The sequence below is a fragment of the Cebus imitator genome, unplaced genomic scaffold (genome assembly GCF_001604975.1).
Source record: "Cebus imitator isolate Cc_AM_T3 unplaced genomic scaffold, Cebus_imitator-1.0 Scaffold62, whole genome shotgun sequence".
NCBI classification, from domain to species: Eukaryota; Metazoa; Chordata; class Mammalia; order Primates; family Cebidae; genus Cebus; species Cebus imitator.
In genome coordinates, this window is record NW_016107377.1 from 4,169,026 (window position 1) to 4,188,878 (window position 19,853).

Genomic DNA, 19,853 nt, shown 5'->3' on the forward strand with positions numbered 1-19,853 from the left:
AAAAAAAAAAAAGCTGGCCTAGGCTTCCAGCAAATACAAAAGGGAATGTAGCAATGTCTGACTCATGAAAAATAATATACCCAAGTAAGAATTATCTATTAAGTGGTAAACAGTAGTCGATTTCTTCTTTTCTCATTTCTAAAAGGATGAGGTGTATAAAAGGGTAAGTAACAGGTATGTTTTCATTACAGAACATAGTCCTGTATGTGTAAACATTACCTTGACATATTTTGCATACATCTGTTCATCTAAAGGGAAACTCTGTACATTCCGCTCATCTCTACCATGAAAAGTACCCAGCTTAATCCATTTATTTGTTGGATACCTAGAAAATATGGAAAATATGTTCTTTTTAAAAAACTTTAAACCACATATTGAGAAGTTCCATCATATTTTCAAAATATAATTTTTTGCCATTCCAGGTGAACACGCTGACTTAATAAATACATAAATGCATACATTTAATAAATACATTTTTTTTTTCTAACTAAACTGACAGGTTTCTCTTTACTGGGAAAGAATGCCTTGAAAAATCATACCATTAACAGACAGTAAGACCAGTACCAATTCTTGGGGTTTGGGAGGAAGTTTTAGAATAGAAAGTCACCAAGAGACTGTCTTGGAAGAAGGTGGTACAACTCTTCACATACTGACACGTGTGTAATAATGTAAAGTATAAATACAAGTAATGGTGGAAAGAGAATGGGAAGAAAAAACTTTTAAAATCACATCTGAGTTTAACATATCTGTTCCCCTTAAAAGGGAAACTAATATTTAACATAAAAGTCTAAAACTACAAAAGTGTTTACTGAAACATTTTAAGAACTCCTCAAAATAATGAGCCCTCTCACCACATTAACAGACTACACTTAGAGCTGTGTATGCTCATTTGACATATAAGAAAATTGGAGCTGAGAGAAAAGGAAGTGATGAGCAAGGGTAGTGGCAGAATAATAGATGGAATTCTCAAGAGGTCTTGAGAACCAATTTCAAAAACTGTATATATGCAATGCTGAGTGTGGCGTGGAGGAAGAAACATCAAGGAAAACCCTTAACGTTCAATGACAGAACAACAGTTCCATAAATAAACAGCATCCTACATGGGGTATTGTGGACACTCAAAAAGTATTTACGAAATAACACCTCTGTTGAAGGAAAAATATTATGTACACATTAAAAATGAATGTGTAAAAGACAAAAGAGTATTTCCAGGATGTAAGAAGTAAAAAGTAAATATTTTTATAGAATTAATAAATAAATGCATAGTAAAGACTAGAAAAAATATATTAAAATGCTAAAAAGGGCTATCTCTGGTTGACAGAATGCAGTTCTATTCCAAATTCCTCACAACATATATTTCTGTTATAATCACAAATGTACAAAAAAGTTTTAGAATATATTTTAATAAAAATATACCTCATAAAATGAAGCACCTATACATATATGTTTTTAGTAACTTTTAAAAGAAACGTTTAAAAGCAAGAGAGCATAATTACTGAAAGTGACAACTTTGAAGTCAGATCTGTAGTTCTGAATCTTGGTTCCCAAACTCACAAGTCATGAGACCTGGGCAAGCAACTTAACCTCCCCTTTACTGTTTCCCTACTTTATAAGAGAAAAATATCACATGGTTGTTATATTTAAAGCATCATATGAGCTAATGAAGGTAAAAGGTAAGTGATTAACAAGAGTCATATTATCACTGTTATTACAAACTGATCTTTAAAAAATAAATGGATTGAAGTCAAAATAGTGACCCACTTTTTTGTTTTTATTTCAGAGATCCAACATAGACCTTATAGAAAGAGCTTTAGAATTTACCTGTCACTGATAGAAACCAGAAAGTCTTTAGGAGTAGAAGAAAATAATTCATAATTTGCAATATCAAGCTGTTTTACTTGAATTGGTTCACAAAGTTCAATAACAAACCTTCAAAAAGAACACAAGACAATTAATCGATAAACCAATCAAAATAACAGTTCATATTAAATATGATATTAACGGTTTCCATAAATTATATTATCATTAAAAGTTACGCATTAAAATGTCAAGAGGAGGATTTATAGCCTGAATTGTCTGTAAGAAACATCTTTAAATACTTCCCAAGCATATCATTAGTGGGGAACAAAAACCTGTAAATAAAACAATACTGATCTTGCTCCATCACATTTTTGTAAAAGATTCTTTTATAGATAACATTCATTTTTGGAGAAGGGATGACTCTCCTAAAAACATCCAGTAATAGTATAAAATGACTAATCTAGAGAACAGTTTGGCATATACATTGTCTTAAAAAGTTATCATAGTCTTTGATTTAGTTCTTAGAAATTTATCTTAAGGATTCATGGTTTCAGATGTCCACCTTTGTATATATATTTTGCTGTATCGAAGCACACACAGTCTGTAAAAGCAGAGAGGAAGTCAACTTAAATACTCAGAAAAGAGAATTATCAAATTATGGTTCATCCAGACAATGAAATACTAAGCAGCCATTAAAACCAGTACTAAAAACTTTTATTTCATTTACATAAAAATCTAGAGAATGTAAACTAATTTATAGTAACAGAAAACAGATCTGTAATTGCTGTGAGGGAAGACAGTTTGAGAGAAATGACAAAGAGGTACAAAGAAACTTCTGAGAATGATAGATATGTTCATTATCTTTATTGTGGTGATGGTTTCAGAGGTACATAAATGACAAAACTTACCAAATTATGCACTTTGACATGTTGTAGTTTATTGTACATGCAATTTATTGTATGTCAAATATATCCCAATAAAGCTGTTTTTTTAAAATGATGCTAAGACCTACATTTACTAACATGGGAAGATGCCAAAAAATATTGCAGCTTAGTAAAAAAAGTATGGTTCCATGTGCATGATGTAAAAATGCATATAGCAAGGCATTGGGAAAAAATAAATACCCATGACATCTAACACTCTAATCACTGCTTTGATAAAGTAATATATCAAAAGACATTTATAGAGAGACAATTAAATGCTAAATAAATCAAAAGCATTATAATTATTGTTTAATTTTGGAAAGCAACAGACTTAAATCCCAGAAGATGGTTAAAAAATATATCAGGTTTCAGAGAAAGGCTCATGAAGAGAGGTAACTAACATTTGCTGAACACTTACTCTGGGTCAGATACTATGTTTATCTTTACCCATCCTTTGATTTAATCCTTACAAACAAATTGCAAGGGATACTACCGCCATTTCATAGAATAACTCAATAAACACTAATTGACTACTTCACACTTTTCCCTTCTCTCTCTCTTTTTTTTTTTTTGAGACAGAGTTTCACTCTTGTTGCCCAGGCTGGAGTGCAGTGGTGCTATCTCGGCTCACTGCAACCTCCGCCTCACAGGTTCAACTAATTCTCCTGCCTCAGCCTCCCAAGTAAGTTAAATTACAGGTGCCTGCCACTACGCCCAGCTGAGTTTTGTATTTTTAGTAGAAATGGGGTTTCACCATGTTGGCCAGACTGGTCTCGAACTCCTGACTTCAGGTGATCCATCCACCTCAGCCTCCAAAGTCCTGGAATTACAGGCATGAGCCACTGCACCCAGCTCCCCTAACCCCTTAATAACAGAAAGCCCAAGGTGTAGCTGAGCATATGGCTGTTCATCAAAGACTGTGTATACTAACCTCAGTCATGTTTATTAGTTCTCAAGGGTCTATCTAGCCAGCATGTTATAACTAAAAAAGTACAATGTAATGGCCAGGCACAGTGACTCATGCCTGTGAGCTGAGATCAGGCCACTGCACTTCAACCTGGGTTACAGAGTGAGACTTTATCTCAAAAAAAAAGAAAAAAAGTCAAATGTGATTTAAAGGATCAGAAATTTTTGAAAGGGAAAAAAATGGTAAAGAAACTCTAATTCTCCATAGAAACCCCCAAGGAATTTGCATATTAATTATTAGAAAATAAGGCAATATAAGAAGGTAGTCTGATATAAGATCCATATGTTAAACTGCATCAATGTACACAACAAAATGTAATTTTAAAGATATATCATTTACAATAGTAACAAAACAAAATTTCAAAAAGCTGCCCAGGAAGAAAATTAACAAAAGATATGTAATGCTTTTATGGAAAATTTTTTAAAAATAACTTTACTGAAAGAAATTAGAGAAAACAAGGAAAGAGATGCCCTATTTATGGATAAGAAAATTTAATGTCTGAAAGTCATTTAAAGATTCAATAAAATTCCAAACAAAATCCCCATATGACATTCAGGGAACTCAAAAGGAAAGTCTAACATTTATTTTATTTTTTAGATGAAGTTTCACTCTTGTCGCCCAGGATAGAGTGCAGTGGCATGATGTCGGCTCACTACAACCTACATCTCTTGGGTTCAAGCAATTCTCCTACCTCAGCCTCTGGAGTGGCTGAGATTATAGGTAACTGCCACCACACCAGGCTAATTTTTTGTATATTTAGTAGAGATGGGGTTTCACCATGTTGGCCAGGCTGGTCTCAAACTCCTGACTTCAGGTGATCTGACCACCTAGGACTCCCACAGGGCTGGGAATACAGGCATGAGTGACTGCACTCAGCCAAGTCTACCATTAATAAGAAAAAGCAGAATAGCCAAGTGAGTCCTGAAGTACAAAACTCGCCTTATCAGATATTAAGAGCTACAAAGCTAAAATGTGATGTAATTGCAGGTAATGGTAAATTGACCAAAAAAAAAAAAAAAAAAAAAAAAAAAAAAAAAAAAAAAAAAAAAAAAAAAAAAAAAAAAACACAAAAACCCACGTATATAAGGGAACTTTACAATAAAGGTTGCATTCTAAATTAGAGGGGAACATGTAAACTACTGAATAAACAACTAAACAGAAAAAGTGGGGAGGAGGAATGAATCCTTCCTGCATACCATAAATAATATAAAACAATAAACAATTCCAGGAGAATAAAAACCTCAATACAAAGTGCAAAATGTTTAAATTCTAGAAAATACATGAAATAGTATCTTTACAATTTCAGGGCATGGAGAAACCTCTGACATTAAAAATTAAAAAAAAATCCCAACATTGTAAGATAGATAAATTCAACTATGTGAAAATTAAAATAGTTCGTTTCACCAAAAGTCACTATAAGCCACGTGCAGTGACTCACACCTGTAATACCAGGGCTTTGAAGGTTGAGGTGAAAGGATGCTTGAAGCCCAGAGTTCAAGACTAGCCTAGGGAGCATGGCAAGACCCTGTCTCTGCAAAAAAATAAAAAATAAATTAGCTGGATGTGGTGGCATGCTCCTGGGAGACCATACCACTGCATTCCAGCCTTGGCAAACGAGTGACATCCTGTCTCAAAAAAAAAAAAAAAAAAAAGGCACTATAAAGAAATTAAAAGGACAGTCCATAAATTAGAGAAGGAAGATAAGTATGACATTTATAACTTAAATGTCCTATCCAGAGTTCTACAAAATAGACTTAGTTTCGTCCATTTTATAAAACAAAATGCCAAGTCTATCTAGACTTCTACTAGACAATAAGAAAAATCAAACACATAAATCAACAGAAAAAGAGGAAAAAAAGACAAACACTGCACAAGAGAGGAAAAACTAAATGGCAAACACATGAAGATATCCTCAATCTCGTTAGTGGTCAGGGACTGACACCTCTCTAGGATACAAGCACCATAGCAAGAGAAATCTCAGTTTATGTTGTAAAAAAATGTTTTTCTAGTATCAGCGGCCTAACAGGTACTCAATAAATACCCAATCGGTATTCTAAAATATCGCTTAACCCAAAATTCATCTAGAGATTGATACAATTCCTAGAGAAATACCAGCATTTTTATAGAACTTAATTCTAAAATTTAAAAGAAAAAACAATGGGACAATAATAATGAAGACACTTCTGCAGAGGATGACGTATATAAATTCACTCTATCAGATATTAAGACTTATAAAGCTATGGTTAGAGAGTGTGGTCTTACTCCCCTTAGATGCGGGGAGGAGGAATCTACTTAAGCCAGGTGAAATCAGTTAAAGATGTTCTGAGGCTCTTTAATCACAGGATGAAAAGACACAAACATAAATGTGCAAAAAGTTAACTATATAGTAAATACATATGTACAAATATCATCATGTGTTGCTATATAACAGGGATACATCTGAGAAATACATTATTATGTTTTGTCACAATCACAGACTATACTTACACAAACCTAGATGGTACAGTTTACTTATACATCTAGGCTATATGCCTATTGCTCCTAGGCTACAAACTTGTAGAGCATGTTACTGTATTAAATATTGTGGGAAATTGTAACAAAATATTAAGTATTTGTATATCTAAACATAGAAAAGGCACAGTAAAAATATGGCATTATAACCTACATTAATACATGCTACTATCATTGCTGACTGAAATGTGTCATTATATGGTATATACCATACCATATATACCAAAGACTGCCATTGTTGACTGAAATGTATCATATGGTATATACTATAAATGCTGTCTGGTAGAAACATTAAAATACAAGTGGGTAGCTATGATCATTTATTCTGCAAACCATAATAAAAAAAAAAATGACTGCTTCATATGAATTCATCCAGCATGACTTTGCCTGAAATGCAAAACTTTTGAGTATAATAATCTGTCACTGACAAATAAAAACAAAAACCTCAAAATAATAAATTTTGATTATGATCTCAAATAATCATTTCTTCAATTCACAAATCAAATGGCATAAGGAAAAATTAAGTTTACAAAATCCATCCCTTACTGCCCTTAAATAGTACAATTCATTTTCAAGATGAATCTAAATGTACAGATTTCCAAAAGGAATGAAAGCCAAGAGTAGAAAATAATAAGTATTACCTTAAAATTTAAAGAGTGCCTCCTTAAATTTAAAAGAAAAATATTTTATTCATTCATTAATTCATTCAGTCTAGTAAATCAACATCACGATGGTTTTCCTCAGTTCTTTTTCAAATAGCTGCTTTGTGCAATAAAATCAAGTAATCTAATAAAATTGTTAGTATATCACATTAATTTTCCCCATACATCTTTCCTTTTCCTATATACTTAGTTAATGGCAGAATCATAGATCTAAGCAGTCAAACCAAAATACTCACAAAGAGCTGCCAATTTTATCTGCTGTAAATCCTTAAGATATATTCCTCTCCTCTGAATCTAACTTGCCTATTTCTTAATTACAATCCTTATTTCTCACCCAGACTATGACAATAGGTTCCAAACCATGCTTAAAACTGCAATCTGTAGGCTACCCTTTAAGGACAAGCCTTCCTAAAATGCCAGTGAGATCATGTCACTTTCTTACTTAAAACAAATACTGCCCTTCATGGTCTTTAGGATAAAGTTAAAAAATGTTTAAGCTGGGTATACATAGCCCTGGATGGCCTACTTATAAATAAATGAATGCTCCAGGCTTATGTTCCACTCCTACTCTCACTGTACCTTTCTTTTTGTAATATCTAACAGTCACCCAGAAGAAACATATTCCTTTTTAGCACTGCCCCCTTATTCTTATAGTTCCTGAATACCTCTGCCTCCTTCATCTGCCACTTCCTCTTAATCCTTCAAGGTTCAGCTCAGGAATTACCTCTTCCAGGAAAACTTCTCTCATCTCCTCTTGTAATTACACATACCACTCTTTCAATAACACCCTTTCAACAGTAATTTTTATACCATTTCATAATTGTTTAACCATGTCTGTCATTGTTTGCTTTTTGTGACCTCCTCAAAAGGTAAGGAAGGCATTTTGTCCTCAATTTTGCATAGTATCAGCACTAATCAATCATAACTGCTTATTAAATGATTATATAAATCAATCTAACCCTAATATAAAAGCTTAACATAATATGCATATATATGTAGCATATACTTTTTAAAATTGTGTAATACTCACCAAATTTTAGTGCTACAAGGATTCAACATATAAAGATCCATATTTTCTATAAGAATAGCAGACGTGCTCTATTTTAAAAAGAGAAAAAGAAACAAATTAATGAAAAAAGTATTTATTTTAACTTTAAAGTTTTCTAGGACTTCTGTATTTTTAGATCTTAAGTACACCTAAGACTATAAGACACTCACTTGGGAAAAAAGCACAGAAGTGGCTAAGATTCACCATTCACGGCTACAGCATTAAATCAGTCTTACAACAATACATTTAAAAATAAATGCCTGTTACATTAAAGAAAAAAATAATATTTTAGTTATTTTCTTTTTAAAATTTCATATGGATTTTAAAAGTTAAAAAATGCAGGGTATAATATATGAGCCAATATAAATAAGAATTCATACAAGGTAATGTTTTGAAAGCATATTCTGCTTTTATTAGTGAATAAAATATATCATATTAAAATGTAGTTCCCAGTAAACAAATGGCTATATTTTAAAAAGTCACTAATTTCCTATATACATAAAATTTCATACTTAAGTACCTACCTTGGCTTCTGGATTAGCTGCTAGAATTTTGGCACCACATTCTACTGAGGCATAATTATTTCGATTTTTCTGGACCTTTTTGGTGGCATGTGAACCTCCATTAGAAGATGGATGCATTGACTGACCTGCAGACAAACCTTATTATAAACATAGATATATTTGATGATTATGACTGAAAATACCTCTAGCAACACTGATCTCAAAAGCAATAAGCTGTCTTCTAGAAAAGAACAGGTTTTAACTAACTTCAGAGAATATTTTAAAAATTCATAAAAAAAATTAAAGTGTGTCACCTCAATAGCTTTAAAATATCCCCCAAAAACAAATTACAAAATTCTGCATTACTTAATGTCTAAGTAATATAACTCACAATATGAAGCTTGTCCATGAGAATAAGAGCTTTCTGTATTTACATCTTTTATAAATATCTATTAAGGATGTATTTTTTGAATCATTTTATTTATTTTTTTTAAGCTCCAGGGTACATGTGCAAGATGTGCAGGTTTGTTACATAGGAAAATATGTGCCATGGTGGTTTGCTGCACCTAACAAGCCTATCATATAGGGAATAAATTAACTATAATTTTAGCCACCCTCCCCTCTCTCACAACATAGGTAAGCTTTTCGGTATATTCTTGAAACACCATATGTTAAACACCTTTTGGTAAATTAAAGAATATTCTAAACCCAAGGATTTTATGCAAGTTCTTTTTTAGTTCCATATGAATCTTAAAATAGTTTCCATGCCTCAATTTTCCTCGTATTGTGATGAAAACCACTGCTATGCCTTCTTCATTTTATGCTCACTTAATCATTTACAAGAATGGATTTTAATTAAAACAAAAACTGTATGTAGTTATATACAGGTACATGATATATGAATGGATCAACAAAAACTTGGAAAGTTTCACCTTTAAAAAGCTTTCAAAAGTAAGTTTTATTTTGTTTTACCAACCAACAAAACAGCATATTAAAACCATACCACAAACTTAAAAAAAAATGTTTTTAAAGAACTCAAATACTTTCTTACTTTTTTCTTTTTCTACTTCCATAACTTTCTTCTTCCATTCATCAAATGTTGGTATATCTTCTGGATCTTTGGAACTTGCTACAGATGTAGGGTCAATTTCTCCTGGTTTCGTATAATCAGAACTCTGAAAGAAACACCAAAAAAATAAAGAGACTCCAACTTTCAAAGAATACAAATAAATTTTAGAAATAAATAAAAATGTTTCTGTCAAATTAAAGTTCCATTTTATAATGAATGATATTTTGAAAAAATAAAAAAGGTAAAAAGAAAAGTTTTGGTTTACTTAAAAGTTGAATTTTTTTTGAAATAATTAAAACATTCTATTTAGAATGTGTTCCTTCACTTGTTAGTGATATAAGTATAGGTTGTTAAAAAGATAATCATCTATATAAAACCCTAAAGCAAAAAATTACACATAATCTGCACAAATGAACAAATCACATACTTGCAGTGCATTCACCTTAAAATAAAAGTTAAGATAATACATCCATTAAGGGAAGCTGGCTAATTTTACATGTTTTAATATTATTTCCACAAAGTCCTTAAAAAGAAATACTAGGTACATAAAAATTTTAAGGCAAATATAAAAACCTAAATGTGACAAAACAAAACTTTACATTTTAGAAGAAAATTTAAAAATCTTTACAAATCATGTTAACAAGATGCAGAATGCATAAATCATTTTTAAAAGGTGACACATTTGGCTAGGTTAACCATAAATGACATGAAAGAGTAAGTCACACACTGAGAGAAGTATTTGCAACACATTCAGTAAACAAATAATTATTATCAAGTATAAAGAGTGTCAACAAGTCAAATAAGGGAATGGGGTGGGTGGGACGCAAAGAATAAAATCGATAAACTCAGGAAAAAGAAATAAACTTTCGGTAATAATCATGGAATACAAATGAAATCCAGAGATATCATATAAATCAGTGGTCCACAACCTTTCTGAAACCAGAGACCAGTTTCATGGAGAACAATTTCCCCATGGAGGGGTAGGGAGATGGTTCTGGGATGAAACTGTTCCACCTTAGATCATAAGGCATTAGTCAGATTCTTATAAAGAGTACACAACCTAGATGCTTCACATGTGCAGTTCACAATAGGGTTCACACTCATATGAGAATCTGATACCACCACTGATATAACAGGGGGCAGAATTCAGGTGGTAATGCTTGCTTACCTGCCACTCACCTTCTGTGGTGTGCCCGGGTTCCTAACAGGCCACAGACTGGTGCTAGTCTGTGGCCTGGGGGTTGGGGCATGCTAACAAAAATTACACAGATCTGATGGAGTTTAAAGTGTGATAGTCTGTGGCCAAGTGTGAAACGTCCGTTGAGCCAAGGGAAATCTATCAGACTGCTAAAAGGAGTTTAAAATTGAGCAATATAAAGATGTACATACCCACTAAATACAGCCCATGTATAACTCTAAGTGAAAACATGTATCTAAAAGATATGCATAAGAATGCTCATTGTAGCAGTGCTTTTAATATCAAAAAGTAATAACCTAAATATCCATTAATTGAGGAATGGATAAGCTGTACTAGTCCCTATAAACAGGAGTGGAAACAACGCACAAATCTCAAAAACATTGCTGAATAAAATGTTACTTAAGGTAAGACTGTCATTTATATCAAACTAGCCATATAATAGTATATATTGTTTATATTTATTTGTAAAGCTCTAAAACTAAACAAAAAAAACCCCTTAAATTCAAGATAATGGTTACATCTGAAGGCAAGAGAAAGACTACTGGGGAAGGGCACACAATCTTATGATTTTTTTCCTCTTAAACTGAATAATGAATACACACATTTATTCCATTATCAAATCATTTCTGTACTCCTAAAACAAAGTTTTGATGTCTTGAGAAGTGTACAAAATCTATTAGATAGCAAAGTCTTGTAAACAATACAAGTCTCATTTAGTATATATTCGCTATATATGAGCATGCTTTTGAGTACTAACATGAAATATCCGTAACTTCTGGGACTATAATTTCTTTTTTACTTCAAAGGAAGTAGAGCCATTTCCAAACCTCCCTTTAGGAAGACAGCAATTTGGTCCCAACCCAACTTCCATCTCAGAGTGTTTTATAGAACAAGTTGATTTACTAAATGAAGTATATGGTGATTTAAAACAATACATGACAGAAAAAGATAAAAGCTAGTATTACCACAAATTTAATTTTTTAAATTATATAATAAAAATCTAGTTTGAATATAAGATAGGAAACAGGACTCAACTGACTCCAGAGGCAGGGTTCGGACACCAAAACATATCAAGGACTAGATAAAACAGGTCCAGGGCAGGAGCAGTTTCCATAAAACACACCCACCAGCATGCCTTGTCAGTTTAGCACTGCCATGGCAACAGCTGGAAGTTACAACCCCTTTCCATGACAAGGATCCAGCAACCTGGAAGTTGCCATCATTTTCCTAAAAATCTCTGCATAAACTACCCCTTAATTTGCATATAATTAAAAGTGGGTATAAATATGACTGCAGAACTGCCTCTGAGCTGCTACTCTAGGCACACTGCCTATGGGGTAGCACTGTTCCACAAGGAGCAGTACTCCTGCTGCTGCTGTAACAGCCACTTCAATAAAAGTTGCTGTTTAACACCATCAGCTAGCCCTTGAATTCTTTCCTAGGTGAAGCCAAGAACCCTCCTGGGCTAAGCCCCAATTTGGAAGCTTCCCTGTCCTGAATCATCTGGTGACCACAAAGGGAGGAAGAAAGCAGAGATGGCAGTGATTGGAGGAGAGGCAAGATGATGCAACAGTAGAGATGGAGAGCAGCTGATTGGCAAGAGACAATGAGAGATGGCAGTCAGAGAAACAGCCAGAAAACAGCAAGGGACAACAAGAGACAGCAGTTAGCAAACAGTGAGAGATGGCAGTGGATGAGCAGAGAGGTAAACTAAGCAGAGCTGTAATACCTGAGCTCTAACACTAATCAAAGGCTCTTCTGAGAGCCATTATTTTCCCTGGCAGACAGCACAGCTGAGCAGATGAGCAAGTAGCCATAGTACTACTGCTCTGACAGGCAGCCCAGTGGGTTACCAGCCCCTGTGCATGCCCCTCTCACTGCAGCAGCTGAGCCCACCCAAGCTGAGGGAACCCGGAGAGACCTTTGCCCAAGTCCCACATTGAAGATCAGTCACATTTTGGCTTCTGCGGATGGGTGTGTACCCTCTACCACCCTCCATAATATCAAGTAAGCTAGGGAATAAAAGCATTTGGCTAAGTGGTCATTTAAAAGTCTCCCAACGTTAGAGTGCCCTGAAACACACCCTTACCACTTCTTCCACTGGTCCTTTCCCTCTATTTTATGATTCCACCAGTCATTCCATTTTCAATCCTGATATGTGTGCAGTCTTACTGTTTACTTTTAACTTTCTGTTAACTGTGTGTGGGCAACTGTTTGAGGTGGGACACGTGGTTGAGAGAGGTTCCCTCAGTGTGTTGACTCTGGGACACCAAAGTCACATTCTGTGACCTCAACTTGGTAGTGAGTCACTGTTGGCTGCACCCTGGGTGCCCCAGGGTTTTTGGCATTGGTGAGGGGCCCCTCATTGGGTGAAAAGCAGGCACTCTGGGTTTTCGGCACTGGTATTATAGACTGAACTCCAGATACTCTGGGGTTTTTGGCACTGACATTCCCTTTAGGACTGTGGCTTATAGCCCCTCTCACTCGGGGAATATTAATCTTGCCCTTTTCTGTCCTAAAGTTAGAAGTATTATTTTCCTAATAGCCAGTTGCAAGCCCCTTCTTGGGAGCTGTCTTATAACTGCTTTGCTTATAACTGCCCCTCTTGGTCAAAGGAACTGGAAGTTCACAGGCTCCTGACCTCAAATAGACAGCCACCTACAGCAGCAGACAAGTAGCTACCTATTTTCTCTGTGTCTCCACTACCAGGTAGGTACTCCAGCAAGTCAGGGCCTCTGAAGCCTCCCCTTCAGTAACCCCTTCCTTGGTAAATTACTTATGTTCATAGGCTTTAAAATGGCATGAGAATAGAATAGAATAGAATAGAATAGAATAGAATAGAATAGAATAGAATAGAATAGAATCTTAAATATTGAGCTTATTGTATGGTATAAAATCTAAAAATGATAGAATGGTTCTCATCTATAAAATTCCAATGTCTGGTAGGCAGTTCAGGATTTCTTGCTTCCTAGGTTTACATAAAATGTGCTAAAGAAATGTATTTTTTTGCTGGGAAATTTTTTTTTGTTTAATTTGGAAGTTATTAAAAGGGAAATTCAAAATGTGAGGGAACCAGAAAGTGGAGAAGAGAGACATAAAGAATGTTATGAATAGAAAATGTTTTCTTTTCCCTTTGTTTTGCAAAGAATAAAAGAATAATCTTATATGAGGGAGAAATCTTACATTTCAAAGTAAAATGTCTGGTTATTTAAGAAAGAGGTAGTATAGGACAACATTATTAGTCCACTCTCACACTGCCAACTACCTAAGATTGGGTAATTTATGAAAAATGAGGTTTAACTGACTCACAGTTTGGCAGGCTGCACAGGAAGCATGGTTGAGGAGGCCTTAGGAAACTTACAATCATGGTGGAAGGGTGAAGGGAAAGCAAACACCTTCATGGTGGTGCAGGAGGAAGAGAGTGAAGGGGTGAAGTGCAACACACTTTTAAACAATCAGATCATGTGAGAACTCATTCATTACCAAGGCCTTAAGCAACTCCACCAATGTAGTTCCACAGGGTAGAGCCCCCGTGGCTGCTTTCATGAGCTGCTGTTGAGTGCCTGCAACTTTTCCAGGTACAAGGTACAAGCTGTTTCTGGAGGATGATGGCCCTCTTCTCACAGCTCCATTAGGCAGTGCCCCAAGGGGACTCGGGGGGTTGTGAGTTCCCACCCCATATTTCCTCTCTACACTGCCCTAATAGAGGTTGTCCATGAGGGCTCCATCCCTGCAGCAGACTTCTGTCTGGACATCCAGACATTGCCACACATCCTCTGAAATTTAGGCAGAAGTTCCCAAACCTCAACTCTTGCCCTTTGTGCACCGATAGGCCCAATACCACACGAAAGCTGTGAAGGCTTGGTACTCGCACTCTTTGAAGCAATGGTCTGATCTGTACCTGGGCCCCTTACAACCATGGCTGAAGCTGGAGCAGCTGGGAGCAGGGCACTATGTCCCGAGGCTGCACACAGCAGCAGGACCATGGGACTGGTCATACAACCGTTTTTCCCTCTTAGGCCTCCTAGCCTGTGATGGAAGGGGTTGCCATGAAGGTCTCTGAAATGACCTAAAGGCATATCCCCCATTTTCTTGGCTTATTAACATTTGGCTCCTCTTTACTTATGCAAATTTCTGCAGCCTTGAAATCTCTCCCCAGAAAATGGGTTTTTCTTTTCTACCACATGGTCAGGCTGCAAATTTTCTAAACTTTTATGCTCTGCTTCACTTCTAAATATAAGTTCCAGTTTTTGGCCATTTCTTTGTTTATGCAAATGAGCACAGGCTTTTAGAAGTAGTCAGGCCACAGCTTGAATGCTTTGCTGCTTAGAAATTTCTGCCAGATACCCTAAATCATCTCTCTCAAGTTCAAAGTTCCACAGATCCCTAAAGCAGAGGCACAATGCCACCAGTCTCTTTGCTAAATCACAGTAAGAGTCACCTCTGCTCAAATCCCCAATGAGTTTTTCATCTTCATCTGAAACCACCTCAGCCTGAACTTCACTGTCAATATCACTATCGGTATTCTGGTCAAAACCATTCAACAAGTCTCTACAAAGTTCCAAACTCTGTTATCTTCCTGTCTTCTTCTGAACCCTCCAAACTGTCCACATCTGCCCACTACCCAGTTTCAAAGTTGCTTCCACATTTTCAAGTATCTTTATAACAATGCCTCACTTCTCTGGTACCAATTTTCCATATTAGTCAATTCTCAAACTGCTATAAAGAACTCTTGAGACTTGGTAATTTATGAAGAAAAGAGGTTTAATTTTTAATTGACTCACAGTTCCTCAGGCTGTATGGGAAGGATGGTTGGGGAGGCCTCAGGAAACTTACAATCACAGCAGAAGGACAAAGGGGAAGCAAGTACCTTCTTTACATGGCAGTGCAGGAGGAAGAGAGTGAAGGGGGAAGGACTACACACTTTTAAACCACATCTTGTGAGAAGTCATTCACTAGCACAAGAACAGCAAGGGGAAATTCTGCCACCACGATTCAATCACCTTCCATCAGGCCCCTCCTCTAACATGTGGAGATTACAATTCAACATGAGATTTGGGTGTGGACACAGAGCTAAACCATCCGACAAGTCAGAAAATTTAAGCATATTATAGAGGGTCTGTGTTATGTCATGATAAGGTTCATAAAGGAGACTTTATAAAAGAAATTTTGTGTATGATTAAACTTGTTATAATCAAAGGAAATTGTTTACAATACACTTTCTAAACAACGGCCTACATGTTAAAACCAAATTTTCTTAAAATGTTAATTTGCTAAATTACCAAAAATTTTGCTTTATAATCCTGTAATCTATTTCTTTTGAAAGCTTCTCAGATTCATGTAACTCCTTTAGCTTTTCTGTCAGCTCCTGTGAGTTTTTTCCTACAAGTATGACTGCTGCTGTGGCCTGATGCTAAAATGTTTAGTCTTAGAGGTCTGCAGGAGCAGTGTTTTCTCCCAGTATAGCTTAATTCTATGCTGTTGCTTTTTCTTGATGAGTCACCTATTTTGGCTTTTGGTTTTGACTCTTATATTGCTTAGAAATGTTTAGGGGGCTGGTAGGTACCTGCCCAAATCTATTCCCTTTGGCCAGGAAGGGAGCAAGTGTTCAGTTTGTTGGGGGGCTATGGATTTTTATTTTTGTCTTGTATTCCCCTTTTTGTCAGAAGGTGCTGGATGCAATGTTAATGCCTAAGATTTTAATTTCTCCTGTGCCAATGCTGAGGTGGTATGCCGCCTGCCCCAGGTCCACTGGGTCCCTCAGTCGGAGCCCTGTGGCCTGGGAACTTATAGTCAGGGGACTTGTAGCCAGTAGATGTTGTGGGCCAGACAAGAGTGGAGGTGGGTGAGTACTCATTGGTCCTTGAACCCTTTTGAACAAAATATTGTAATACTTCTTTTTGATTGCTTTAGCCAACCTCATAGGAAACATCTCTCTTGTCCTTATCTGGGTGCAGAGCCCATAGGCCATGCTAAGGCCCAATTGGACACCATGTTGTCACCATTAATCGTTTGCTCTCCCAACTGCCCTGATCCGACGTGGGTAGAAACAGAACGCTACACTAAATATTTCAACAATTATAGCATTAGGGAACCACCTTCATGGTTGCTGGATTTGTCATCAACATCCCCAGGATAAAATTTCAATCTTCTGGCTTATCCAGAAAATCTCACAACTGTCCCTACAGATCTCCTAACTAACCACAGCAATCCTAAAATACCCAAATCCCTACTTGTTAAGTGGAACAAACTGTCCCCCACTGAATGAATTCCACCTGAACCTCCCCACCATTACCTGGACCTAGGAAGTTGGATATGTATCTCATCTCTCCAGTGTACTCATGATCCTACTTTTTGCACCCACTGTTGTGTTAATGACTCAAAAGCAGAAGTTTCCCTGCATTGCTCTGAATCCAACTCTGAGGTAAATGGGATTCCATGTGTAAGCAGGGAGACATATATGGTGGCTTCTCCAGGATTAGAATATACAGGGGAAAACAAACAAAGAATAAAGATCACACCCCACAGGGTCTCTGTCTGTGCCCCAATTCAACTCATTTTTCTTTGTGGCCATGAATGGGGAAGAAGTCACACCCCATAACTACTCCTGACTCTCCAGATAGTCATCAGTTTTTTAATTCTAAATAGTTAAAAGTTACCATTTGCTCTTTTAGGAGTAGCTTTCCCTCGTGTATCAAAACTTGGAACTGAGGTGAATGTATGTTAGCCACTCTTGCCCCTTCAGGGATCACAGTCATAAGAGCCAAATAACACCAGAAGCAAATGAGCACTAGGATTAATTCTAGCAGGAATCAGGGCAGCATTACCCTGAGGTCACTTTGCTTATCAGAAGTGAACCTTAAACAACTTGACTAAAACGGTAGGACCCTTAGTCACCAACACAGGTCATGCACTAAAGAGAACTCAAGAGTCCCTAGACTCTTTGCCATATGTATTTCTCAGAAACAGACTAGCAGTGGACTGTTTACTAGCTGAAAAAGGTAGAGTATGTACAGTTATTAATAATACCTGCTGCACACATATTAACAACTCCAGACAAGTTGAGATTAACATCCAAAAAAATCTATGAGTAAACTACCGTTACAGATATAACCAGGGCACTTACTGCAACTATATTTGGTCAACTACCAAAAGTGCCTTCACAAGTCTCAACTGGTTTTTACATACCTCTTCCAGGACCTTTGAAGGCTGTCTTGTTACTAATTTTTGGTCCTTGCTTGTTTAACCTCTTAGTAAAGTTTGTCTTAGATTACAAAAGTTCCAGGTAAAGACAATGTTAGCACAAAGCTTCCAACTCATCCTGTCTCTGGGCCCCTATTAGGTACACAGATTTTCACTTCTCTGGTGCTAGACACCTAGTAAACTCAGCAGGAAGCAGTTACAGACGATGGATCTCTGCCCTTGTATAGCATTCTTAAGATTAAGAAGGAATATCTAATCTCTGAAGGAGGAATGAAATAGGGAGGTGGGATTCAATTCTGCAGGCAGGTCTTGGATATCAGATCAAATTGAGGGTTAGCTAAACCAGGTCCCAGACAGAAGCATATTTCCATAAGCCAAGTCCACCAATGTGCTATGTCTGTTTACCACTGCCACAGCAACATGTGGAGGTTGCCACCTCTTTCTACGGCAATACCCGAAAGTTACCACCCCTTCCCATAACAATAACCTGAGAACCCGGAATTTACCACCTTTTTCCTAGAAATTTCTGCATAAATCAACCTTAATTTGCATATAATTAAAAGCATGTATAAGCATGACTACAGAACTGCCTATGAGCTGCTATTCTGGGCACAATGCCTATGGGGTAGCCCTACTTTGTAAAGAGCAATACCTCTGCTCCTGCTGCTATACACTACCACTTGAATTAAAGTTGCTGTTTAACACCACTGGCTTGCCCTTGAATTCTTTCCTGGGTGAAGCCAAGAACCCTTCTGAGCTAAGCCCTAATTTTGGGGCTTGCCTGTCCGGCATCAGATAATTGAGAAAATAAACAAGAAACATACACTTATAAAAATTTATCTAGCTGAGATACTAACAACATAAAGCTCAAATATAAAAACTGCAACAAAAAGAGCATACATTTACCCTTTGAGGCCCAGCCAAAGAAATCACTATATCTTACTGGCAACAAATAAGAGAATACAATAAAAATCACTTTGTAATACATTGTCTATAAACAATACAACAAAATCATCTCTCTATATAAGCTTGACAAACAGGGTCTCACAGATCCTTGAAATAAAGGCTGGCACAAGGATCCACCTGCACCAGAAAGCAAATTCTCTCCCACTCATATGGGGCAGAGTTATTCTGAAGTGAATACTACACAAAACTATTGGCTATTACTCATAATGTGCTCATTATCTGCCATGATTTTTCTGGGATACTATTTAGAAAGTAATTAATACAGTTAATTAAATTCTACTCTTTTGCCTATTAGCATAGACTCACAAACAGTTTAAGTCTCTTAGGTAATAGTTGCAGTCTGCTAAGTTAAGGAGAACAAGCAAATCTAGGACAAAGCTAGCTGCCATGCTTGAATTTTATATTTGACACTATTATAAATACCTTCGAAGGAAATATGTTTTAATGTTTATCTAATTTTGTTCATGGATGTGATATTTGACAATTAAACTTTAACATATGCATGATTTTGTATCATTGAGAAAAGTAGTTCCTTTAATATGTTAGACTATGAAATGCTAAGCTCCTATATTTATAAGCATCATCATCAAAAGAGTTGATCCCATGATAGTGAAAGTCTCCAGAATGAAGTTTAGTCTAACTGAAGATTCACTGAAAATATGTGAAAAAGAAAGCAGGGAACAAAAGACCCCCAAATTAAAAAGGAACAAATATGGATGTGGTAGTCAGCACACTGAACTACTCTTGGACCTCATTTATTTTTGTTTTTGTTAAGTTCATGGAATATACTTCATCTCTGTAACTTAGTTAATGCTTACCTGAGGAAAGCTTAAATTGCTGTGTTGATACTACTTCAAGAAATTCTACACTACATGAAGCCAAGGTATTACTCAGAAGGAGAAAAGAAACTTAAAATTGTTTCACTCTGATAAGCCTTGTCTTAATTATAAGAATCGCATCTCTAAAATATAAGGTGGTCTGGTTGTATTTTGCACACAAATAA

General features: G+C 36.0%; 1 protein-coding gene across 5 annotated transcripts in view; it reads right to left on the reverse strand.

Annotated features, from left to right (window-relative positions):
- SUCO (SUN domain containing ossification factor) overlaps window positions 1–19,853 on the reverse strand; it is a 74,873-nt gene that overhangs the window by 30,654 nt on the left and 24,366 nt on the right. For 3 of the 5 annotated variants that reach the window (XR_005200532.1, XM_017529988.2, XM_017529986.2), the window contains exons 7-11: window positions 9,466–9,589; window positions 8,436–8,572; window positions 7,894–7,961; window positions 1,822–1,929; window positions 220–325 (exon numbers count right to left, since the gene is read on the reverse strand). Coding sequence is in view for 4 of the 5 variants with exons in the window: in XM_017529988.2 (XP_017385477.1) it covers window positions 220–325; window positions 1,822–1,929; window positions 7,894–7,961; window positions 8,436–8,572; window positions 9,466–9,589 (543 nt within the window). In the remaining variant the exon portion in view is untranslated. The remainder of the gene's footprint in view (window positions 1–219; window positions 326–1,821; window positions 1,930–7,893; window positions 7,962–8,435; window positions 8,573–9,465; window positions 9,590–19,853) is intronic. The other 2 variants (XM_017529987.1, XM_017529990.2) reach the window with 1 other exon arrangement.